This window comes from Podarcis gaigeae, assembly GCF_964106915.1.
Source record: "Podarcis gaigeae genome assembly, chromosome: 8".
Taxonomy (NCBI): domain Eukaryota; kingdom Metazoa; phylum Chordata; class Lepidosauria; order Squamata; family Lacertidae; genus Podarcis; species Podarcis gaigeae.
In genome coordinates, this window is record NC_139684.1 from 6,018,904 (window position 1) to 6,044,612 (window position 25,709).

The following is a 25,709-nucleotide window of genomic DNA, read 5'->3' on the forward strand; positions in this document are numbered from 1 at the left end:
CTGCTGGGGCAAAGGCAGACCTCTCCCAGTGTCCCAATTTTCCAGGGAAAGTCCTGGGAATGTTCAGAAGGCCATACCCGGTTTCTGATTTGATCCCAGAAGCCTCCTGTTTTGGATGTCCCTATTTTCACTGGAGAAATGTTGGAGGGTATGCAAAGGCAAACTCTGTCGCCCCTACCGGACACCATGTGAACCCAGCCAACCCTCATGGACAAGAATTTCTGCTGGAAGACATTGCAATATCTCGTGGGCATAATGCATCCTGCCCTTCGCAATGCAGAAGTTCTCCCCGACCTCCTGGAGAGATCTAGTATACCTGAAGGAGCGTCTCACCCTCATCGTTCTGCCTGGACACTGAGGTCCAGCTCCAAGGGCCTTCTGGCTGTTCCCCTCCCTGCGAGAGCGAAGATACAGGGAACCAGGCAGAGGGCCTTCTCGGTAGTGGCACTTGCCCTGTGGAATGCCTTCCCATCAGATGTAAAGGAAATAAACAACTGTCTGACATCTGAAGGCAACCCTGTATCGGGAAGTTTTTAATGTCTAATGTTTACCATTTTTTATGTGCTGTAAGCCACCAGAGTGGCTGGGAAACTAGCCAGATGGGAGGGGTATTTATTATTATTATTATTATTATTATTATTATTATCCCTGACCATTTGAGCCATGTCTTCTTGATCATCATAATTCATTCGTATGCTGCCTCCCCATAGTTAAAAACCAGCTCAAGGAGCACACTGTGTAAAAGAATTGCATAATTACAAAAATACAACAAAAGTAGTCATAAGCAATAAAAAAAAGCAGTATAATTTAACACCTCCCCCAAACAAGTCATAATAAGATCCACAAATAGAGATACAAAAAATTAACATCAATAATAATGTGATTCCTGCATTGCATAGAGTTGGACTAGATTCCTCTTGGGGGATTTCTAGCTCTACAAGTCTATGATCTATAACAGCAAAATTAACATCTCCAAAATTAAATCTTGACACCAACAAAAAAACCAAACCCCTAAGCTGCATTATTATTCTGGCAGGCATGTCCCACACTGCCAGGAGTGCACCAGTTACTCTTAGGTTGTCAGCAGCATGCACGGCCAAGTCTGCAGATCCTTCTGCCCAAGTGGCAACTCACAGGGTGTCAAGGACTTGAGCCCACGAAAGGCGTTTTTCGACAGAGCCTGGATGTCGTTGTTCTCGATGAACTGAAGGCAAAGAGAAAGACATATTCTCACCCAGGGACTCCCATGCTTTTTGTAGGCCACCGTCCTGCCTTGGTTCCATAAACTCATCCAAAATACCAACTACCCTATCCTTAAAAAAAACCAACCATCATTCAGAACAGCATTTGCACAACCTACCAAGGAAGATAATAAAATCTAGAATAAAATTCAAACATTAGCAGTTAATTGCACATTGATTCAAACACCCCATTAACTGTAGATTTTGTTTAATGAATTCAACAAAAACTATGAGCTTGACTGACATCAGTGAAATAAAAATTTTTTATATTTAAAATGTTCATAAATGTACCAACCAGGCGCATACATAGATGTGTGGACCACATATCTGGAGCAGCACAGGAGGACCGCCCTGAAACCATTTTCACTCCCAAAATGACCAAATGTTTTCTGGGCAAGTAGGGAGGAGGTGGGGGACCACCCCACTGCCTTTTTCTTCACAAATCCTGTCTTAAGGGTATATCTGTGTATGAATAGGTGAGTGTGAACATGGCTCAGGAACTAAGTATTGTCATTACAAAGACTGGCAGCTCCCCAAGGTATCCAATCAAGTAAGCATTAACAGGTAATTTGCCAGACAGGAGGCAAACAACGCACTCAGATTTCTGCTGTAGACTCCTTTCTGTGATGTAGGTATGATGTATCTGGAGGCAGGTTCTTGGACTCAAGGCGGGGCCAATTTAAAATGTCTAAATAAGGGCGGACACAGCTTTGTTCTGGTCCTCCTCCTTTCCTGCGTGTGAGGGGAGCACCCTGTTGCAGCAGATCAATAAGATTAAGCTTACGAGCTGCTTTGCTTCTCAATATACTCTGGTTGGCCTCTGTTATTTCTACGACCGATGGAGAACCTACAAAGGACACTATAAGGGCTCTTGTGTCCCCTATAAGGAATAAGGGCAGATTTACGTTTATTACACCAGCTTTTGAAGTCTGATGGTCATTGACACCCCATCCCCCGCCAGCCCTCCACTAGCTGTGTAGGGATGGGCCATGGCTGGAACTGGAATAAGATGTGTGACCTTTATCGCGTATTTTGTTGTTCCTAGGGCTTATAAACATCAGCCTCCCCTTTCCCCCTGTTTCCTGGCACTTCTTCGTACTACAAGTGTTGTCCCATGTGTCCCTGTAGCGGCTAGAGAAAATTGCCCGTACAGGTACTGCAGGTGGGAGAGTCCGGTGAACGCATTGTTCCCAATCAAGGAAAACTTGTTGGAATTCAATAAGCGCAAAGAGAAAAGACACAGGTGTTAAGCGGTGAGATGGGACGGTAAACCTTAGGAATGCTTGGCTTAACATTTCATGTCAAATCTGTGCGACTGCCATAAAACTTAGGGAACAAGCTGTACTACCAAAATGATTAATGTTTTAAATGACAATTTTTAGGTTATATTTTTAGTGATCAAGATTTAATGTATATTTTAACTGCTGTTATATCTGAATTGTCCTCTGTTTAACCCAATGGCAATTCAATCTTATCCCTGTTGTGTTTTATGTTTTTCTGATATTGTAAGGAGCCGGACCTGGTCTGTGACAGTAGTAATAAAATTCATTCATTCAACATTTCATGCCGTGTTGCGGGGGTTGGACTAGATGACCCTCGGGCCCCTTCCAACTCTTCTACAATTCTAGGATTTTGCTTGGAGTATCACAAGGAAATAGTTTCAGAAGAGTGAGAGATGGGAGCTCAGTGCCTCTTAGTTGAGAGACCAGCAGCTTTAAGCTTTCCTCCTCTTTTAAAAAGGTAAAGGTAAAGGGACCCAAGACCATTAGGTCCAGTCGCGGATGACTCTGGGGTTGCGGCGCTCATCTTGCTCTAAAAGTTGGAGGAGCCGGCGTTTGTCTGCAGACAGCTTCTGGGTCTTGTGGCCAGCATGACTAAGCCGCTAATGGACAACCAGAGCAGCGCACGGAAACACCGTTTACTTTCCCGCCGGAGTGGTACCTATTTATCTACTTGCACTTTGACATGCTTTTGTACTGCTAGGTTGGCAGGAGCAGGGAGCGGGCAATGGAGCTCACCCCGTCACGGGGATTTGAACCGCCAACCTTCTGATCAGCAAGTCCTAGGCTCTGTGGTTTTACCCACAGCGCCACCAGCATCCCTCCTCCTCCTTTATTCCATCCCAGTTGCTCTTCACATGAATTCTGCAAATTCATCACATGAATTCTGGCAAGTATTTATAACTCGTTAAAACGACAGAGTTAATAAGAAATCAATCGATAGATAAGCTTAAGAAAGAATGGGAATGTTTTAAAATTACTTGAACAAACATGGTTCCAACAAAAAAATTCCTTCCAGTAGCACCTTAAAGACCAACTAAGTTAGTTCTTGGTATGAGCTTTCGTGTGCATGCACACTTCTTCAGATACACTGAAACAGAAGTTACCAGACCCTTCTGGTCTTCAAAGGTGCTACTGGAAGGAATTTTTTTTGTTTTGACTATGGCAGACCAACACGGCTACCTATCTGTAAATGTTCCAACAATATCACTTGGCTGTGTTTAGACAGAGGTATCCCAAGATGGAGACCAATAATTAAATACAGATCAAAGATTGGAATGGCTGAAATGAAACCAGAGAGCAGATGGAAGTCAACAAACCAACAAATTAAAAAATGGGATTCAATCTAGTAGGAGGGACTTTGTGAGCAGTATACCCTGGTACTGGTTTGAATTAACAAAATAATGCTTTTTGTTTGATAGGTATTTTTAGTCTTGTAAATTTTTCGGTTTCATTGCCGGTCATGTTCTTTTTCTTTTTTTCTTTTCTCTCTCTCTATTTTTAATACACATTTATTCTAGATGTTTTGATAATTTGATAATGTATACTGTAATAACTATAATCTAGAAATATCCAATGTAAGTTGTGGTTTTTTTCTTTGTTTTGTTTTTTGTATGTATTGTCAGGCCTGCGCTAGGTCCCCAGCTCACAGAGGACCAACGCCCAGTGGATGTTATATACAAAAGTCTTATTAAAGTTTAGTTTCCATTTCCAAGCTCTGGGCGGCGCAGACCCACGTCTCGACGCTAGACCGGCTAAGTCCCCTCTACTCACTGCTCCCCCACCAGTTTAAGATTCTAGCCCGGCTCCACCTCCTACTCTGTTCTTTCCTTCGCTGGGTCCTTCTGCCCTCTGGGTTCCCTCCTTCCTGGACTCCTCTGACGCTGAGCCTCCTGAGTCTTGCCCCTCCCTCCCGGCTGGCTTTAGGACCTGGCTCCCTTCCCGGGCTCCCCGCTGTGCCGCGCTCCTGTACATTTGAACTTGGCGCGCGTGCCCAGCCGGGAATTTCCTTCTGACCATTTCCCCGCTTCCTGATGTGGGCGGTGCCAAACCTGACTCCTCTCCTCCCCTGGTGGTGAGGACACTGGTCCCGACTCCTGGGACGTCCCCCTCCCCACTGCGCTCTGGTGGAGAAGCTGGTCCTGATTTCCAACTGCTGCTCAGGGACTCCCCGCTAGCCCCTTCCTCCTGGGCTTCCCCCCTGAGGCCCCCCTCGCTCTGGCCACCGGCGCTCCCTTTCTGTGAGTCCTCCGATTCACTAGAGAGGCTTGTGGAAATAACTCTGGCCACTGTCACTGCCTGCGCCCCCTCGTACTCCTCCTCCTCACTCTCCATTTGCTCCCCCTCCTGTGTCTCTCCTTCTGAACCCCTGACAGTAATGTATGTTTAACAAAAGTGAATAAAATAAATAAATGTGCAACCAAAAAATAATAATTCTGTAAATAGAACTAAAGCCTGGGTTTGTTCCCCCCACTTCCCAATCCTTTTCCTTTTTGTGTTGTGACTTTTAGAATGTAAGGTGTAAGGAGTGTTCTTATTATTGATATTTATAAGGTCTCTCTGGGAGGTTTTTTTCCTTACTTTTTTCTGAAAAGCTGTCTAAAAATACTTTTTTAAAAAATCAGTAAAATGCTGCCTCCCACCTTGTTCAAGGTCTGATTGACATATTTAAGGTAAGGGTAGGAAGGATTTCCCCCCAAAAAAACTGATTTGCCAGTGACCCCGCAGGTGGTGTGCCTTCAGGACTGAGGTCCTGCTCTGCACATTGCAGAATATTTATTTATTCATTTAATAAATGTATATACTACTTGATCACACAAAAAAACCCTCACTCAAAAGAGGTTTAGGGAAAAAAAGATAGAACAATAAAACTATCAGTAAGAAAAATGAACAACTTTAAGACTTTCAAAAAGTGAAAATAACAATATAAATAAAACTGATTTAAACTTGCACCACCTTTCTAAAGATCTGGGTAGGCTTGTCTTAACAAAAAATGTTTTTAGCAGGTGCCAAAAAGTACAGCAAAGGCACCTGCATGGTTTCAAGAGGCAGGGAGTTCCAAGGGTAATGGTGCAATTCTGTCAACTGAAGCAGCCGAGTAGGCGTGTAGGGGATGAGGCTTTATTCTAGAGAGGAAAGGTGCCAACTGGCAGCTCCAGTTATGCCAGAGTTCCTCTCAACTGTAAAGAGCTAAGAACTTGCAAGGAATTCCAGTTTCCACAAGAGGATGTGCACTACTTTGAGCTAGAAACTTATCTCATGGGAAGTTAACTTGACTGTGAAAGGAACTCTAGCCAGTTTAATTGAAATGGACAGAATGAAAACAAAGGCTTGTGAAAACAGATTGTTTCCCACTCCAGTTGGGTGCAAAAGCAATTCTATTAGTGCCTTGCCTGTAGCATTAACTATACAGTGGTACCTCGGGTTAAGTACCGGTACTTAATTCGTTCCGGAGGTCCGTTCTTAACCTGAAACTGTTCTTAACCTGAAGCACCACTTTAGCTATTGGGGCCTCCTGCTGGAGCCCGATTTCAGTTCTCATCCTGAAGCAAAGTTCTTAACCCAAGGTTACTATTTTCTGGGTTAGCGGAGGTCTGTAACCTGAAGTGTATGTATCCTGAAGCGTATGTAACCCGAGGTACCACTGTATTGCCAGAGTCCACATTCCAACCACTGCCGTTTCTAAGCTGCCAAAGTTAATGTGTCAAGGCAGAAAGGATGTTGTCTCATCTGCTGCCATGGAAAACTCCTGCCCTTTGCCAATTACAGTGATACTAAAGAATGGGTTTCCCAAACCCAAAACTGACTGTGCAGGCAGTTTTTAAACTGCACCAAAATCCATATTTTTCCTTAGCTAAAATGCATAAACTTGAGCCGTTGAGCAAATGCCTGACAAGAACACAGCTCTCTCTTTTATCAGTTTGTGACGGCAAGGCTGCCTTGACTCTACCAGTAGAATAGAAACAGATGCGTCTGTGCCTTATCTTGTATCCTCACCACAAAAGACACACAGACCCAGTCTGGGAACATTGTCAGAGCATGTTCTTGAGATGGTGACTCTGGCTCCAAGATAGGAGTAGGAACAGGAATATCCTTTTATGGTCAGGAGTGCAGGAAGGAAATCCCTTTTATGGTTAAGAGTGCCGGAGCAGGAACATCTGTGATGTCAAACTGCGGTGTACAAGCTGACGTGGCTGGGGAAGGGGAGAGGGGTGCCTGGAGGATATATATACTGCATGAAACTTGTCATTTCCTTTGGACTTGCTGTGGACTCACCACGCAAGTGCCTTCTGCTATCTGGAGAGCAAAATAAACTCTTTCTTTGAACCAACCTCGGTGTCATTTGACTTCCTTTCCTCCTGTCCGGGACTACGCAGATCCAATCGGTGAACTCCAATAAGGCTACAGTACCTCTGGTTTAGAACGCTTCGGGTTACAACACTTCAGGTTACAAACTCTGTTAACCAGGAAGTAGTACCTCGGGTTGAGAACTTTGTCCCAGGATGAGAAACGGAAATCGTGCAGCAGCAGTGTGGCGGCAGCAGGAGGCCCCATAAGCAAAAGCGTGCCTCAGGTTAAGAATTTAACTTGGGATAAGTTCGAACCAGAGGTACCACTGTTACTAGCCTAGGCAGTCACTCTAATGGTAAAGTTCTTTGGCTGGCTAAGCAGCACTGTGACAAACTCAGGGTAACAAGAACGCTCCTCCCCAAAGACAAAACCCGGGGAAACAGACAGGCAGAGAGACATACAGGAACTGCAGGAACGGGAGGTGGAGCGAAGGCGGCTTCTTTGATTTCGCTGAAGTCTGCGTTTATCATGGGTCCTGCAGGAAGAGAAGCAAAGGAAAGAGAAAAAAATGCTAAACGTCTGCTGAAACAGAAGAAGGCAACTGAATCTCACAAAAGGATCTGTGCAGCAGTAAAAAGTGGCTTGTCCACACTTCCACTTATCCTAGGCCTGGAAAGCACATGAGTGGCATGCCCCACTCCTTTCCTAGGAAAAACCCATGCTTTTAACTGTAAATGGAGTGAAAGTGAATCTGGAGATTGCCCTTTGCTCTGATTGAGCACTAAAGAGCAGTTTCCCCTGGGGAAGCTCACAAAACACTGGGATAAGAGAAATGTTTTTTCTCTCTATCAGCACTAGAACTTGTGTACACTCAATGAAGCTGAATGTTGGAAGATTCAGGACAGATAGAAGAAGAATAGAAGAGTTTGGATTTGATATCCCGCTTTATCACTACCCAAAGGAGTCTCAAAGCGGCTAACATTCTCCTTTCCCTTCCTCCCCCACAACAAACACTCTTTGAGGTGAGTGAGGCTAAGAGACTTCAGAGAATGTGTGACTGGCCCAGAGTCACCCAGCAGCTGCATGTGGAGGAACGGGGAATCGAACCCCGGTTCACCAGATTACGAGTTCTACCACTCTTAACCACTACACCACACTGCCTCTGATAAAAGGAGACCTTCGTGCAAAAGGTAAAGGTAAAGGACTCCTGGACAGTTAAGTCCAGTCAAGCGACCATGGGCTGCGGCGCTTATCTTGCCTTTCAGGCCGAGGGAGTTGGTGTTTGTCTGCAGACAGCTTTCTGGGTCATGTGCCAGCAGGACTATACCGCTTCTGGTGCAACAGAACACCGTGACAGAAGCCAGAGGACACAGAAACGCTGTTTACCTTCCGCTGGAACGTATCTATTTATCTACTTGCACTGGTGTCCTTTTAAACTGCTAGGTTGGCAGGAACCAGGACAGAAACAACAGTAGCTCACCCCATCATGGAGATAAGAAACCTTTGGATCAGCAAGCCCAAGAGGCTCAATGGTTTAGACTACAGCACCACCCACTGCTTCCAGCAGGAAGTGAAAGCATGGAACTCCCGCAGGAAGCAGTGATGACCAGCAACCACTTGATGGCTTTAGAGGACAGACAAAGTGAAGAAGGAGGAGAGGCTATTGATGGCTACCAGCCATAATGGCAGTCTTTGCGACTACAGTTGGAATCAGCAGTGCTTCTGAATACCAGTTGCTGGAAACCAGATTGGGTATGGACTGCATGCCCTCTGCATGGCGACGTCTGGTCAGCCACTGTGAAACAGAAAGCTGGACTCATGGACCACTGGCCTGATCCAGCAGACACTTCTTAACTTCTTTGTTCTTATGATACACAGAGAGTTTGTGTACCATCGCACTAGAAACATATGTGGATTCCACACCTGTGTATTGGTCTGTACTTGAGAGAGAGTGCAGGATTCTGTGGTTCCAGAGAGTGAACATCTCGAGACAGGGAATAATAATAATAATAATAATAATAATAATAATAATAATAATAATAATAATAATAATAATAATATATTTATATTTAAGCTCTCCCCAGCCGAAGCCGGGCTCAGAGCAAATAAAAGTAACAAAGTTTACATAAAATCACAATCAATTAATTGAAATGCATTCTAAAATCAATTCATTCTAAAATCAATTCAAAATAAAATTAATGGCAACCATTGGGCTAGAGTTCTGTGAGATTACAGAAGGATGGGGTCAGACTGTGGCTTTGGCCAAAGGCCTGGTGGAACAGCTCTGTCTTGCAAGCCCTGCAGAAAGATGTCAAGTTCCGCAGGCCCTAGTCTCTTGTGACAGAGAGTTCCACCAGATTGGGGCCACGGCTGAAAAAGCCCTGGCTTCGGTTGAGGCCAGCCTAACCTCCCTGTGGCCCAGGACCTCCGAGATGTTTTTTGTTTGAAGACCGTAAGGTCCTCGTGGGACATACCAGGAGAGGCAGTCCCGTACGTATGAGGGTCCTAGGCTGAATAATTGTGGCTAAACCAGTTTCCAATCTGCAAAGTAGGTGGCTTCTCCATTAGTGGCTCAAAAGCACGAGCTACAAATTGGCTGTTTTCCAATCACACTCCCAGCCACAAACTCACTTCAAGCCTGCTTCCAGAATGTGTGTACGGTTTATCTTTTTTTTGTGGCATTTATGTTCTCTCTTTTTCTCTGAGGATCTCAAGGGGGATTACATTGTTCTCCTCTTCCTCATTTTATCCTCACAACAACCCTGTGAGGTCGGTCAGGCTGAGAGCAGGTAGTGGTCCCCGGTCACACCCAGTGAGCTTTTTTCATTTGAGGTGCCCAGATAATGCCATTGTCATCAAAATGCCAACCTATCTCGGCCCCCATTTGTTTCCCCATACTGGTAACAAACTGGAAACCTCACCAATGCTTATGATCCTTTCTGGTGCAAATCTAACAAATTATTTAAAAATGAATAAAAATCCGCTGTGTTAACTGGCTGCCTACAATCTACTTGTTTGCTATGAAATAAAAAAAATTAAGGTATCTCTCTCTCTCTCTCTCTCTATATATATATATATTCATAAATGTACCAGCCAAGCGCATACAAAGAGGTGGTGGACCACATGTCTGGAGCAGCACAGGAGGACCACCCTGAAACCATTTTCACTCCCAAACTGACCAAATGTTTTCTCTGCAAGGAGAGAGGGAGGTGGGGGAGCCTCCCCATTGCCTTTTTGCTCACAAATCCTGTCTTAAGGGTATGTCTGTGTATGAATAGGGTGTGAGCCTGTGACCTGGCTCAGAACTAAGTACCGTACTTTTCGCTCTATAACACGCACCCAACCATAACAAGCACGTAGTTTTTAGAGGAGGAAAACAAGAAAAAAAAATATTCTAAACGAAACAGTGGATGTATGATTTTTGTGGTTCATGCTGTAGCCACAGACATGTGGATCTGACAGTGAGTTTGGAGTAGCCCAATGCAAAAATCCTGAGGATCCATGCTTTGTAACCACGTTTTTGCAACACTGCGGCCCCAGGCAAGAGTGGGTGCGTGATTTTTTTGGTGCAAGATGTAGCCATGGGCATGCTATGTGATCTGATTGTGAATTTGGGTGACCCAGTGCAAAATCCTGAGGATCCATGTGGATCCGTGCTTTGTAACCATGTTTTAAGTGGGGAGGGACGGAAAAGCACTCAAGGGACAAGGAGCATGCGTGGGGTGGGTGGAGAAGGATGCTGCTAATAATGAAGAAGAGGGGTATAAGGGGAGAAGGCTCCTCTCCTCTCCCACTTTGCTCCTTTAAAGCAAGCAGGCTCTGCTTTCCCTCTCTCCTCCCACTCGCTGCTACATAGCAGCTGAAACCTTTGCTGCTATGTAGCGAGCTGAGTGGGGAGGAGAGAAGGAAGCAGAGCCTGCTTGCTTTAAAGGAGCAAAGTGGGGAGAGGAGAGGAGCCTTCTCCCCTTATACCCCTCTTCTTCATTATTAGCAGGCATCCTTCTCCACCCACCCCCCGCATGCTCCTTGTCCCTTGAGTGCTTTTCCGTCCCTCCCCACTTAAAACATGGTTACAAAGCACGGATCCAAATGGATCCTCAGGATTTTTGCACTGGGTCACCCCAAATTCACAATCAGATCACATAGCATGCCCATGGCTACATCTTGCACCAAAAAAATCACGCCACCCACTCTTGCCTGGGGCCGCAGTTTGCAAAAACGTGGTTTACAAGCATGGATCCTCAGGATTTTTGCATTGGGCTACTCCAAACTCACTGTCAGATCACATGTCTGTGGCTACAGCATGAACCACAAAAATCATACATCCACTGTTTCGTTAGAATATTTTTTTTTCTTGTTTTCCTCCTCTAAAAACACTTGCTTGTTATGGTTGGGTGCGTGTTATAGAGCGAAAAGTACGGTACTTAGTTCCTGAGCCAGGTCACAGGCTCACACCCTATTCATACACAGACATACCCTTAAGACAGGATTGTGAGCAAAAAGGCAATGGGGAGGCTCCCCCACCTCCTCCCCTCCTTGCAGAGAAACATTTGGTCAGTTTTGGGAGTGAAAATGGTTTCAGGGTGGTCCTCCTGTGCTGCTCCAGACATGTGGTCCACACATCTATGTATGCGCTTGGCTGGTACATTTATGAATATATATATATATATAGAGAGAGAGAGAGAGAGAGATACCTTAATTTTTTTTATTTCATAGCAAACAAGTAGATTGTAGGCAGCAGTTAACAACAGCGGATTTTTATTCATTTTTAAATAATTTGTTAGATTTGCACCAGAAAGGATCATAAGCATTGGTGAGGTTTCCAGTTTGTTACCAGTATGGGGAAACAAAATGGGGGCCGAGATAGGTTGGCATTTTGATGACAATGGCATTATCTGGGCACCTCAAATGAAAAAAGCTCACTGGGTGTGAACCGGGGACCACTACCTGCCTCTCAGCCTGACCGACCTCACAGGGTTGTTGTGAGGATAAAATGAGGAAGAGGAGAACAATGTAATCCCCCTTGAGATCCTCAGAGAAAAAGAGAGAACATAAATGCCACAAAAAAAAGATAAACCGTACACACATCTGGAAGCAGGCTTGAGTGAGTTTGTGGCTGGGAGTGTGATTGGAAACAGCCAATTTGTAGCTCGTGCTTTGAGCCACTAATGGAGAAGCCACCTACTTTGCAGATTGGAAACTGGTTTAGCCACAATTATTCAGCCTAGGACCCTCATACGTACGGGACTGCCTCTCCTGGTATGTCCCACGGAGGACCTTACGGTCTTCAAACAAAAACATCTCGGAGGTCCTGGGCCACAGGGAGGTTAGGCTGGCCTCAACCAGAGCCAGGGCTTTTTCAGCCGTGGCCCCAATCTGGTGGAACGCTCTGTCACAAGAGACTAGGGCCCTGCGGAACTTGACATCTTTCTGCAGGGCTTGCAAGACAGAGCTGTTCCACCAGGCCTTTGGCCAAGCCACAGTCTGACCCCCTCCTTCTGTAATCCTCACAGAACTCTAGCCCAATGGTTGCCATTAATTTTATTTTGAATTGATTTTAGAATGAATTGATTTTAGAATGCATTTCAATTAATTGATTGTGATTTTATGTAAACTTTGTTACTTTTATTTGCTCTGAGCCCGGCTTCGGCTGGGGAGAGCTTAATATAAATATATTATTATTATTATTATTATTATTATTATTATTATTATTATTATTATTATTATTATTATTATTCCCTGTCTCGAGATTGTTCACTCTCTGGAACCACAGAATCCTGCACTCTCTCATCAAAGTACAGACCAATTACACAGGTGTGGAATCCACATATGTTTCTAGTGCGATGGTACACAAACTCTCTGTGTATCATAAGAACATAAGAAGTTAAGAAGTGTCTGCTGGATCAGGCCAGTGGTCCATCGAGTCCAGCTTTCTGTTCTCACAGTGGCTGACCAGACGTCGCCATGCAGAGGGCATGCAGTCCATACCCAATCTGGTTTCCAGCAACTGGTATTCAGAAGCACTGCTGATTCCAACTGTAGTCGCAAAGGACTGCCATTATGGCTGGTAGCCATCAATAGCCCTCTCCTCCTTCTTCACTTTGTCTGGTCCTCTAAAGCCATCAGTGTTGCTGGTCATCACTGCTTCCTGCGGGAGTTCCATGCTTTCACTTCCTGCTGGAAGGACGTGGGTGGTGCTGTAGTCTAAACCATTGAGCCTCTTGGGCTTGCTGATCCAAAGGTTCTTATCTCCATGATGGGGTGAGCTCCTGTTGTTCTGTCCTGGCTCCTGCCAACCTAGCAGTTTAAAAGGACACCAGTGCAAGTAGATAAATAGATACCGTTCCAGCGGGAAGGTAAACAGCGTTTCTGTGCACTCTGGCTTCTGTCACGGTGTTCTGTTGCACCAGAAGCGGTATAGTCCTGCTGGCCACATGACCCAGAAAGCTGTCTGCAGACAAACACCAACTCCCTCGGCCTGAAAGCAAGATAAGCGCCGCAGCCCCATGGTCGCCTTGACTGGACTTAACTGTCCAGGAGTCCTTTACCTTTACCTTTTGCACGAAGGTCTTCCTTTTATCAGAGGCAGTGTGGTGTAGTGGTTAAGAGTGGTAGACTCGTAATCTGGTGAACCGGGTTCGATTCCCCGTTCCTCCACATGCAGCTGCTGGGTGACCTTGGGCCAGTCACACTTCTCTGAAGTCTCTTAGCCTCACTCACCTCACAGAGTGTTTGTTGTGGGGGAGGAAGGGAAAGGAGAATGTTAGCCGCTTTGAGACTCCTTTGGGTAGTGATAAAGCGGGATATCAAATCCAAACTCTTCTATTCTTCTTCTATCTGTCCTGAATCTTCCAACATTCAGCTTCATTGAGTGTCCACAAGTTCTAGTGCTGATAGAGAGAAAAACATTTCTCTTATCCCAGTGTTTTGTGAGCTTCCCCAGGGGAAACTGCTCTTTAGTGCTCAATCAGAGCAAAGGGCAATTCTCCAGATTCACTTTCACTCCCATTTACAGTTAAAAGCATGGGTTTTTCCTAGGAAAGGAGTGGGGCATGCCACTCATGTGCTTTCCAGGCCTAGGATAAGTGGAAGTGTGGACAAGCCACTTTTTACTGCTGCACAGATCCTTTTGTGAGATTCAGTTGCCTTCTTCTGTTTCAGCAGACGTTTTAGCATTTTTTTCTTTCTTTGCCTCTCCTCTCCTGCAGGACCCTGATAAACGCAGACTTCAGCGAAATCAAAGAAGCCGCCTTCGCTCACCTCCCGTTCCTGCAGTTCCTGTATGTCTCTCTGCCTGTCTGTTTCCCCGGGTTTTGTCTTTGGGGAGGAGCGTTCTTGTTACCCTGAGTTGTCACAGTGCTGCTTAGCCAGCCAAAGAACTTTACCATTAGAGTGACTGCCTAGGCTAGTACAGTGGTACCTCGGGTTACGAACTTATCCCAAGTTAAATTCTTAACCTGAGGCACGCTTTTGCTTATGGGGCCTCCTGCTGCCGCCACACTGCTGCTGCACGATTTCCGTTCTCATCCTGGGACAAAGTTCTCAACCCGAGGTACTACTTCCTGGTTAACAGAGTTTGTAACCTGAAGTGTTGTAACCCGAAGCGTTTCTAACCTGAGGTACTGTAGCCTTATTGGAGTTCACCGATTGGATCTGCGTTGCTCCGGGACAGGAGGAAGGAAGTCAAATGACACCGAGGTTGGTTCAAAGAAAGAGTTTATTTTGCTCTCCAGATAGCAGAAGGCACTTGCGTGGTGAGTCCACAGCAAGTCCAAAGAAATGACAAGTTTCATGCAGTATATATATCCTCCAGGCACCCTCTCCCCCTTCCCCAGCCACGTCAGCTTGTACACGCAGTTTGACATCACAGATGTTCCTGCTCCGGCACTCTTAACCATAAAAGGGATTTCCTTCCTGCACTCCTGACCATAAAAGGATATTCCTGTTCCTACTCCTATCTTGGAGCCAGAGGTCACCATCTCCAAGAACATGCTCTGACACTGTTCCCAGACTGGGTCTGTGTGTCTTTTGTGGTGAGGATACAAGATAAGGCACAGACGCATCTGTTTCTATTCTACTGGTAGAGTCAAGGCCAGCCTTGCCGTCACAAACTGATAAAAGAGAGAGCTGTGTTCTTGTCAGGCATTTGCTCAACGGCTCAAGTTTATGCATTTTAGCTAAGGAAAAATAGGGATTTTGGTGCAGTTTAAAAACTGCCTGCACAGTCAGTTTTGGGTTTGGGAAACCCATTCCTTTAGTATCACTGTAATTGGGCAAAGGGCAGGAGTTTTCCATGGCAGCAGATGAGACAACATCCTTTCTGCCTTGACACATTAACTTTGGCAGCTTAGAAACGGCAGTGGTTGGAATGTGGACTCTGCAATACAGTGGTACCTCGGGTTACATACGCTTCAGGATACATACACTTCAGGTTACAGACTCCGCTAACCCAGAAATAGTACCTTGGGTTAAGAACTTTGCTTCAGGATGAGAACAGAAATCGGGCTCCAGCAGGAGGCCCCATTAGCTAAAGTGGTGCTTCAGGTTAAGAACAGTTTCAGGTTAAGAACGGACCTCCGGAACGAATTAAGTACCGGTACTTAACCCGAGGTACCACTGTATAGTTAATGCTACAGGGCAAGGCACTAATAGAATTGCTTTTGCACCCAACTGGAGTGGGAAACATCTGGTTTTCACAAGCCTTTGTTTTCATTCTGTCCATTTCAATTAAACTGGCTAGAGTTCCTTTCACAGTCAAGTTAACTTCCCATGAGATAAGTTTCCTAGCTCAAAGTAGTGCACATCTCTTGTGGAACTGGAATTCCTTGCAAGTTCTTAGCTCCTTTACAAGTTGAGAGGAACTCTGCATAACCTGAGCTGCCAGTTGGCACCTTTCCTCTCTAGAATAAAGCCTCATCCCCTACACGCCTACTCGGCTGCTTCAGTTGACAGAATTGGCACCATTACCCTTTGGAACTCCCTGCCTCTTGAAACCATGCAGGTGCCTTTGCTGTACTTTTTGGCACCTGCTAAAAACATTTTTTGTTTAGACAAGCCTACCCAGATCTTTAGAAAGGTGGTGCAAGTTTAAATCAGTTTTTATTCTATTGTTATTTTCACTTTTTGAAAGTCTTAAAGTTGTTCATTTTTCTTACTGATAGTTTTATTGTTCTATCTTTTTTTCCCTAAACCTCTTTGAGTGCGGGTTTTTTGTGTGATCAAGTAGTATATACATTTTATTAAATGAATAAATAAATATTCTGCAATGTGCAGAGCAGGACATCAGTCCTGAAGGCACACCACCTGCGGGGTCACTGGCAAATCAGTTTTTTTGGGGGGAAATCCTCTCCTACCCTTACCTTAAATATGTCAATCAGACCTTGAACAAGGTGGGAGGCAGCATTTACTGATTTTTTAAAAAAGTATTTTTAGACAGCTTTTCAGAAAAAGTAAGGAAAAAAACCCTCCCAGAGAGACTTATAAATATCAATAATAAGAACACTCCTTACACCTTACATTCTAAAAGTCACAACACAAAAAGGAAAAGGATTGGGAAGTGGGGGGACAAACCCAGGCTTTAGTTCCTATTTACAGAATTATTATTTTTTGGTTGCACATTTATTTATTTTTATTCACTTTTGTTAAACATACATTACTGTCAGGGGTTCAGAAGGAGAGACACAGGAGGGGGAGCAAATGGAGAGTGAGGAGGAGGAGTACGAGGGGGGCGCAGGCAGTGACAGTGGCCAGAGTTATTCCACAAGCCTCTCTAGTGAATCGGAGGACTCACAGAAGGGAGCGCCGGTGGCCAGAGCGAGGGGGGCTCCAGGGGGGAAGCCCCAGGAGGAAGGGGCTAGCGGGGAGTCCCTGAGCAGCAGTTGGAAATCAGGACCAGCTTCTCCACCAGAGCGCAGTGGGGAGGGGGAGTCCCAGGAGTCGGGACCAGTGTCCTCACCACCAGAGGGAGGAGAGGAGTCAGGTTTGGCAACGCCCACATCAGGAAGCGGGGAAATGGTCAGAAGGAAAGTCACCGGCTGGGCACGCGCGCCAAGTTCAAATGTACAGGAGCGCGGCACAGCGGGGAGCCCGGGAAGGGAGCCAGGTCCTAAAGCCCGCCGGAGGGAGGGGCAAGACTCAGGAGGCTCAGCGTCAGAGGAGTCCAGGAAGGAGGGAACCCCAGAGGGCAGAAGGACCCAGCGAAGGAAAGAACAGAGTAGGAGGTGGAGCCGGGCTAGAATCTTAAACTGGTGTGGGTGGAGCAGTGAGTCAGAGGGGACTTAGCCGGTCTAGCGTCGAGACGTGGGTCTGCGCGCCCAGAGCTTGGAAATGGAAACTAAACTTTAATAAAGACTTTTGTATATAACATCCACTGGGCGTTGGTCCTCTGTGAGCTGGGACCTAGCGGCAGGCCTGACAATTACATACAAAAAACAAAACAAAGAAAAAAACCACAACTTACATTGGATATTTCTAGATTATAGTTATTACAGTATACATTATCAAATTATCAAACATCTAGAATAAATGTGTATTATATAATAGAGAGAGAGAAAAGAAAAAAAGAAAAAGAAACATGAACGGCAATGAAACCGAAAAATTTACAAGACTAAAAATACCTATCAAACAAAAAGCATTATTTTGTTAATTCAAACCAGTACCAGGGTATACTGCTCACAAAGTCCCTCCTACTAGATTGAATCCCATTTTTTAATTTGTTGGTTTGTTGACTTCCATCTGCTCTCTGGTTTCATTTCAGCCATTCCAATCTTTGATCTGTATTTAATTATTGGTCTCCATCTTGGGATACCTCTGTCTAAACACAGCCAAGTGATATTGTTGGAACCATTTACAGATAGGTAGCCGTGTTGGTCTGCCATAGTCAAAACAAAAAAAATTCCTTCCAGTAGCACCTTGAAGACCAGAAGGGTCTGGTAACTTCTGTTTCAGTGTATCTGAAGAAGTGTGCATGCACACGAAAGCTCATACCAAGAACTAACTTAGTTGGTCTTTAAGGTGCTACTGGAAGGAAATTTTTTTGTTGGAACCATGTTTGTTCAAGTAATTTTTAAAACATTCCCATTCTTTCTTAAGCTTATCTATCGATTGATTTCTTATTAACTCTGTCGTTTTAACGAGTTCTAAATACTTGCAGAATTCATGTGATGAATTTGCAGAATTCATGTGAAGAGCAACTGGGATGGAATAAAGGAGGAGGAGGGATGCTGGTGGCGCTGTGGGTTAAACCACAGAGCCTAGGACTTGCTGATCAGAAGGTTGGCGGTTCAAATCCCCGTGACGGGGTGAGCTCCCATTGCTCGGTCCCTGCTCCTGCCAACCTAGCAGTACAAAAGCATGTCAAAGTGCAAGTAGATAAATAGGTACCACTCCGGCGGGAAAGTAAACGGTGTTTCCGTGCGCTGCTCTGGTTGTCCATTAGCGGCTTAGTCATGCTGGCCACAAGACCCAGAAGCTGTCTGCAGACAAACGCCGGCTCCCTCCACCTATAGAGCAAGATGAGCGCCGCAACCCCAGAGTCATCCGCGACTGGACCTAATGGTCTGGGGTCCCTTTACCTTTACCTTTTAAAAGAGGAGGAAAGCTTAAAGCTGCTGGTCTCTCAACTAAGAGGCACTGAGCTCCCATCTCTCCCTCTTCTGAAACTATTTCCTTGTGATACTCCAAGCAAAATCCTAGAATTGTAGAAGAGTTGGAAGGGGCCCGAGGGTCATCTAGTCCAACCCCCGCAACACGGCATGAAATGTTGAATGAATGAATTTTATTACTACTGTCACAGACCAGGTCCGGCTCACTTACAATATCAGAAAAAACATAAAACACAACAGGGATAGATTGAATTGCCATTGGGTTAAACAGAGACAATTCAGATATAACAGCAGTTAAAAATATACATTAAATCTTGATCACTAAAATATAACCTAAAATTGTCATTTAAAACATTAATCATTTTGGTAGTACAGCTTGTTCCCTAAGTTTTATGGCAGTCGCACAGAATTTGACATGAAATGTTAAGCCAAGCATTCCTAAGGTTTACCGTCCCATCTCACCGCCTTAACACTGTGTCTTTTCTCTTTGCAGCTTATTGAATTCCAACAAGTTTTCCTTGATTGGGGACAATGCGTTCACCGGACTCTCCCACCTGCAGTACCTGTACGGGTCACTTTTCTCTAGCCGCTACAAGGGGACACACTGGGACAACACTTGTAGTACGAAGAAGTGCCAGGAACAGGGGGAAAGGGGAGGGCTGATGTTTATAAGCCCTAGGAACAACAAAATACGCGATAAAGGTCACACATCTTATTCCAGTTCCAGCCATGCCCATCCCTACACAGCTAGTGGAGGGCTGGCGGGGGATGGGGTGTCAATGACCATCAGACTTTCAAAAGCTGGTGTAATAAACGTAAATCTGCCCTTATTCCCTTATAGGGGACACAAGAGCCCTTATAGTGTCCTTTGTAGGTTCTCCATCGGTCGTAGAAAATAACAGAGGCCAACCAGAGTATATTGAGAAGCAAAGCAGCTCGTAAGCTTAATCTTTATTGATCTGCTGCAACAGGGTGCTCCCCTCACACGCAGGAAAGGAGGAGGACCCAGAACAAAGCTGTGTCCGCCCTTATTTAGACATTTTAAATTGCCCGCCTTGGAGTCCAAGACTGCCTCCAGATACATCATACCTACATCACAGAAAGGGAGGTCTACAGCAGAAATCTGAGTGCGTTGTTTGCCTCCTGTCTGGCAAATTACCTGTTAATGCTTACTTGATTGGATACCTTGGGGAGCCTGGCCAGTCTTTTGTAATGACAATACTTAGTTCCTGAGCCAGGTCACAGGCTCACCCTATTCATACACAGATATACCCTTAAGACAGGATTTGTGAAGAAAAAGGCAGTGGGGTGGCTCCCCCACCTCCTCCCTACTTGCCCAGAAAACATTTGGTCAGTTTGGGAGTGAAAATGGTTTCAGGGCGGTCCTCCTGTGCTGCTCCAGATATGTGGTCCACACATCTATGTATGCGCTTGGTTGGTACATTTATGAACATTTTATATATAAAAATTTTTATTTCACTGATGTCAGTCAAGCTCATAGTTTTTGTTGAATTCATTAAACAAAATCTACAGTTAATGGGGGGTTTGAATCAATGTGCAATTAACTGCTAATGTTTTGAATTTTATTCTAGATTTTATTATCTTCCTTGGTAGGTTGTGCAAATTGCTGTTCTGAATGATGGTGGTTTTTTTTAAGGATAGGGTAGTTGGTATTTTGGATGAGTTTATGGAACCAAGGCAGGACGGTGGCCTACAAAAAGCATGGGAGTCCCTGGGTGAGAATATGTCTTTCTCTTTGCCTTCAGGTTCATCGAGAACAACGACATCCAGGCTCTGTCGAAAAACGCCTTTCGTGGGCTCAAGTCCTTGACACACCTGTGAGTTGCCACTTGGGCAGAAGGATCTGCAGACTTGGCCGTGCATGCTGCTGACAACCTAAGAGTAACTGGTGCACTCCTGGCAGTGTGGGACATGCCTGCCAGAATAATAATGCAGCTTAGGGGTTTGGTTTTTTTGTTGGTGTCAAGATTTAATTTTGGAGATGTTAATTTTGCTGTTATAGAATCATAGACTTGTAGAGCTAGAAATCCCCCAAGAGGCATCTAGTCCAACTCTCTGCAATGCAGGAATCACATTATTATTGATGTTAATTTTTTGTATCTCTATTTGTGGATCTTATTATGACTTGTTTGGGGGAGGTGTTAAATTATACTGCTTTTTTTATTGCTTATGACTACTTTTGTTGTATTTTTGTAATTATGCAATTCTTTTCACACTGTGTGCTCCTTGAGCATGGTTTTTAACTATGGGGAGGCAGCATACGAATGAATTATGATGATCATGAAGACATGGCTCAAATGGTCAGGGATAATAATAATAATAATAATAATAATAATAATAATAATACCCCTCCCATCTGGCTAGGTTTCCCCAGCCACTCTGGGTGGCTTACAGCACATAAAAAAATGGTAAAACATTAGACATTAAAAACTTCCCGATACAGGGTTGCCTTCAGATGTCAGACAGTTGTTTATTTCCTTTACATCTGATGGGAAGGCATTCCACAGGGCAAGTGCCACTACCGAGAAGGCCCTCTGCCTGGTTCCCTGTATCTTCGCTTCTCGCAGGGAGGGAACAGCCAGAAGGCCCTTGGAGCTGGACCTCAGTGTCCAGGCAGAACGATGAGGGTGGAGACGCTCCTTCAGGTATACTAGATCTCTCCAGGAGGTCGGGGAGAACTTCTGCATTGCGAAGGGCAGGATGCATTATGCCCACAGAGATATTGCAATGTCTTCCGGCAGAATTCTTGTCCATGAGGGTTGGCTGGGTCACATGGTGTCCGTAGGGGCGACAGAGTTTGCCTTTGCATACCCTCCAACATTTCTCCAGTGAAAATAGGGACATCCAAAACAGGAGCTTCTGGGATCAAATCAGAAACCGGGATGGCTTCTGACATTCCAGGACTTTCCCTGGAAAATTGGGACACTGGGAGGGTCTGCCTTTGCCCCAGCAGCAGTAGCAACCACCAACCTGAATGGTTTTAAAAGAGGATTAGACAAATTCCTGAAAGAAAAGGCTATCAATGGCTCCTAGCCACAATGACTATGCTTCTGAATACCAGTTGCTGGAATGGCAGGAGGGGAGAGTGTATGAATGTTCAGGGATGCAGGAGAAGATATATTGTTTGGTTATATCCTTTCCAACTTGTGTTAACTAGTTATACAATTTAGCAGAGTAACATTCCCCTTTTAAACTTGCACAGCAGATGCATTTGCTCAGGCTCGCTAAAGCCTCTGAAATAAGTTACCTGGTAATTTCCCCTTTAGTCCCTCATAAAAGAAATAGACACGACACAGTCTTCTATAAAAGTATAAAAGAGTTTACTCACTCACATTCTGTTCACAGATGGATCCCAGAAGGCAGGCTTAAGTTACAAAAGTAATATACACCTGGAAATTATACGATAAGGAGATAGCTCCTTTGTCCTCTCTTGGCTGGAAGAGAGCATCTTAGGCTAAGCAGATGTTGTTTCTTCGACGAATGTAGTCAGAGAGAGAGAGAGATGGCGGCCTCCGCTGAGGTATTTTGTTACCTGCATAGGTGAGGTCATGCTCACATCTGGTCAAATGTAGAGGAAGTCTGTCCCAGCCTAGGAGGAAACAGGAAGTTCTGACTGGCTGGTCCAGACATCCCCTTTTTATGTCCACTCTAGGGATGTTGTACTTGACTGCTCTGTGTTTCACATCCCACAGAGAGGGCTCTTGTGCTCAGGTCCTGCTTGTGGGCTCCTCACTGGGGCATCTGGTTGGCCACTGTGGGAATGGGAATCTGGACTAGATGGACCTCTGGCCTGATTCTGCAGGCTCTTCCTACATCCTTATGTTCCTCAAGAGCAGCAAAGAGGGGAACCCCTGGAACAACCCAACATTCACGTCTTCCTTTTTTCCAGGTCTTTGGCCTACAACAATCTGCAGACGCTGCCCAGAGGCCTCCTGAAACCGCTGGACATCTTGAGTGACCTGTAAGGTTCCTTCCCACTTCGGTGCAAGTAATTCTGCTCCCTGAACCTTTTGCAATTGCAACACCCTGGCGAGCTCTGTCCTCTCATATTTGTGGCCCACAAGTTCATGGCAAGCTGCAAGAATTTCACCATATATGAAAGACCCACCATTGTAATTAAATTAACCAGCCAGCGTGGTGTAGTGGTTAAGAGTGGTGGACTCGTAATCTGGGGAACTGGGTTCGCGTCTCCGCTCCTCCACATGCAGCTGCTGGGTGACCTTGGGCTAGTCACACTTCTCTGAAGTCTCTCAGCCCCACTCACCTCACAGAGTTTTTGTTGTGGGGGAGGAAGGGAAAGGAGAATGTTAGCCGCTTTGAGACTCCTTCGGGTAGTGATAAAGCGGGATATCAAATCCAAACTCTTCTTCTTCTCTTCTTCAATTACTGGGAAGGGCGTGCTGAAAACGGGTGAGCCAAGCAGAATGGACCCATTTAAATTGGAGCAGCAAGACACACCTGGTGAAATAATTTTATTTCATTTGTGGGGAATAAGAGAGCATTAAGCATATGTATCATTCTCCTTTTCAAGATCAGTGAGACTTAAAAGCGCCAACTCCACTTTAAAGCGACATGTTCTTTACACAATAGTAGTGCATCAGTAGCGGATTTGGGCTACCATAATATTGCTGTCCAGAGAGACCACAGCGCAGTAAAAGTGGAACAAAACCCAGAACATTTGTGGTTTTCAAATTTCAGCAGGGAGTCTCAGGGTGGGCATTGACTGGAAATGAATCAGACATTCTTTTCACTGTGCATTTATTATTATTATTATTTGTGTCCATGTTGCTGTTGGGGTGATCAAACGCTATCGTACTTTCAACACTAATTTCAATGCATGAAAAAGTTTTGGGTGGTCACACTGCTTCATTTCCAATCAGGGCATAACCTGTAACTTCCAGCTGAAATCCTGTAATTTTCATAAAGCAAATATTCTAGGGCTGTTGTTGTTCTTGTCTTGCTTTTCTTGCACTTGGAGCCATTCCAGTCAGCAATAGTAGTTACCGTATTTTTCGCTCTATAAGACGCACCAGACCACAAGACGCACCTAGTTTTTGGAGGAGGAAAACAAGAAAAAAAATCTTCTGAATCTCAGAAGCCAGAACATCAAGAGGGATCGCCGCGCAGTGAAAGCAGCAATCTCTCTTGCTGTTCTGGCTTCAGCGATAGTTGTGCAGCCTGCATTCGGTCCATAAGACGCACACACATTTCCCCTTACTTTTTAGGAGGGAAAAAGTGAGTCTTATAGAGCAAAAAATAAGGTATTTGTTTATTATGTGGTATCATTAGAGAAGACCACAGAAAAAACTAGTTAAGCAGGATAAGTCTACACTGACAAGCAAATGAATTATGAGATCAGCATTATCATTGGCGAAGATGGACAGCAAACAAATCCTATTTGCATTTTCAAAGCACAGGGGATTTCTGTACTTAGGGAGGAGAGTGGGGGGCACAGCGGTAGTTGGAGAATGCTGGATCCGATTTGCAATCTTGCCTTTGGATTGGGTGACTGCTCTTAAATTATCGTATTTTTCACTCTATAGGACGCACCTGACAATAGGACGCACCGGACCTAGGAGGGGGAGAACAGGAAAAGAAAAATCTCCCCCTCTCTGCTCAGCGCCCCTTCAGTGAAGCGGGAGGAGAAACGGAGCCCCTTCCATTTCTCCTCCCGCTTCGCTGAAGGGGCGCTGCGCAGCTCTCCCTCTCTGCTGAAGCCAGGAGAGTCTTGCTCTCCCAGCTTCAGCAAAAGGAACCCGAAGCCTGCGGAGTGCAGGATGAGGTCCTGCTGCACTCCAAAGGCTTCAGGCAGCTATCCCTGAAGCCTGAAGAGCGAGAGGTGCGCACTGACCCCTCTCGCTCTCCAGGCTTCATCAAAAGCAACGCGAAGCCTCCGGACTGTGGCGGGAGCGCTCCCTCTGCGCTTCGGAGGCTTTGCGTTGCTATCGCTGAGGCCAAGGAGCCTGCATTCGCTCCATAGGACGCACACACATTTCCCCTTAATTTTAGGAGGGGAAAAAGTGTGTCCTATAGAGTGAAAAATACGGGAGCCAATTTGTGGGTGGAGGTGATTGCTCCTGAATTGCCTCTCTCTCTGACAGAGACCTCCGGGGCAATTCGTTGACCTGTGACTGCAACATCAAGTGGCTAGTGGAATGGATGGAAAGCACCAACACAAGTATCCCCGCCGTCTTCTGTGGGAGCCCTGCTCAGTATCAAGGCCAGAAGATCCGGGACCTGCCCCTCAAGGACTTTGACTGCGTCACCACAGGTAGGAACAGGTGGTGTTTGCATGGCCTTCTGGGAAATAGAATGGCACCCTGAAGCAGCGCTGCATCTGCAGATTTTGCTGGGGGTGGGGGGAGGAACCCTGCCTTGCCATCCCCTTCTCCTGCAGATCTGTGCCCGCCATGACCACGTCTGGAATACTGTGTACAGTTCTGGTTGTCTCACTACAAACCTGTGGAGGTTCAGAAAAGGGCAACCGAAATGATCAAAGGGCCGAAGTGACTCTCGCATGGAGAAAAGTTGCACCGTTTGGAACAGGCATAGGCAAACTCGGCCCTCCAGATGTTTTGGGACTACAACTCCCATCATCCCTGCCCACTGATCCTGTTAGCTAGGGATCATGGGAGTTGTAGTCCCAAAACTTCTAGAGGGCCAAGTTTGCCTATGCCTGGTTTGGAACTTCTTTGTTGAGAGAAAAGGTGAATAAGAGGTGTCATGACTGACTTTATAAAACTATGCCAACCTCCGTGTCAGGATCTCTGGCAGGCATGAGCAAGCTCCAATACGAATTAATGAGCCTCTGGCAGGTTTGTAGTACATTTATTTACAATTAACATACAGAGAGCGGCACCAAGTGAGCCTCCCTTGGTAACTAGTTGCTCACTCTGAATCTCCACCCCTTCCACAGCACGAAGCGCGCCAAAGTCCAGTCTTTCCTCCCTTGCACTTCTGTTGCATTTCAACCTTTTCAGCCCTCCTGGTTTGGGGGGAAGGTGGATGGACTTTCCCTCCACTCTCAAACGAAGAGACTTCTAAACGCTGCCTCCATTCTGGTTGCATAGCAACCCCCTGAAGGCCGTCTGATTCCTCCCCCACCCACCGACTGTGAGCCTTCTGAGTCTACTATTTTATCTACGACTGGAAACTCAGGAGGAAAGGGGGTCAAACTACCCACTCTTGCTTTATTTGTGCCTGCATTCCCTCATCTTCAGAGTCTTCCCAGGCATCCAACTCAGTCACACCCTTGACACTCCGGTTTGGAGAAA

General features: G+C 45.5%; 1 protein-coding gene across 1 annotated transcript in view; it reads left to right on the forward strand.

The window, feature by feature from the left end:
• Window positions 1-25,709, forward strand: part of LGI3 (leucine rich repeat LGI family member 3) — a 52,023-nt gene that overhangs the window by 20,389 nt on the left and 5,925 nt on the right. The window contains exons 3-6 of the mRNA XM_083753495.1: window positions 18,908-18,979; window positions 20,181-20,252; window positions 22,325-22,396; window positions 24,537-24,706. Coding sequence (XP_083609621.1) covers window positions 18,908-18,979; window positions 20,181-20,252; window positions 22,325-22,396; window positions 24,537-24,706 — 386 coding nt within the window. The remainder of the gene's footprint in view (window positions 1-18,907; window positions 18,980-20,180; window positions 20,253-22,324; window positions 22,397-24,536; window positions 24,707-25,709) is intronic.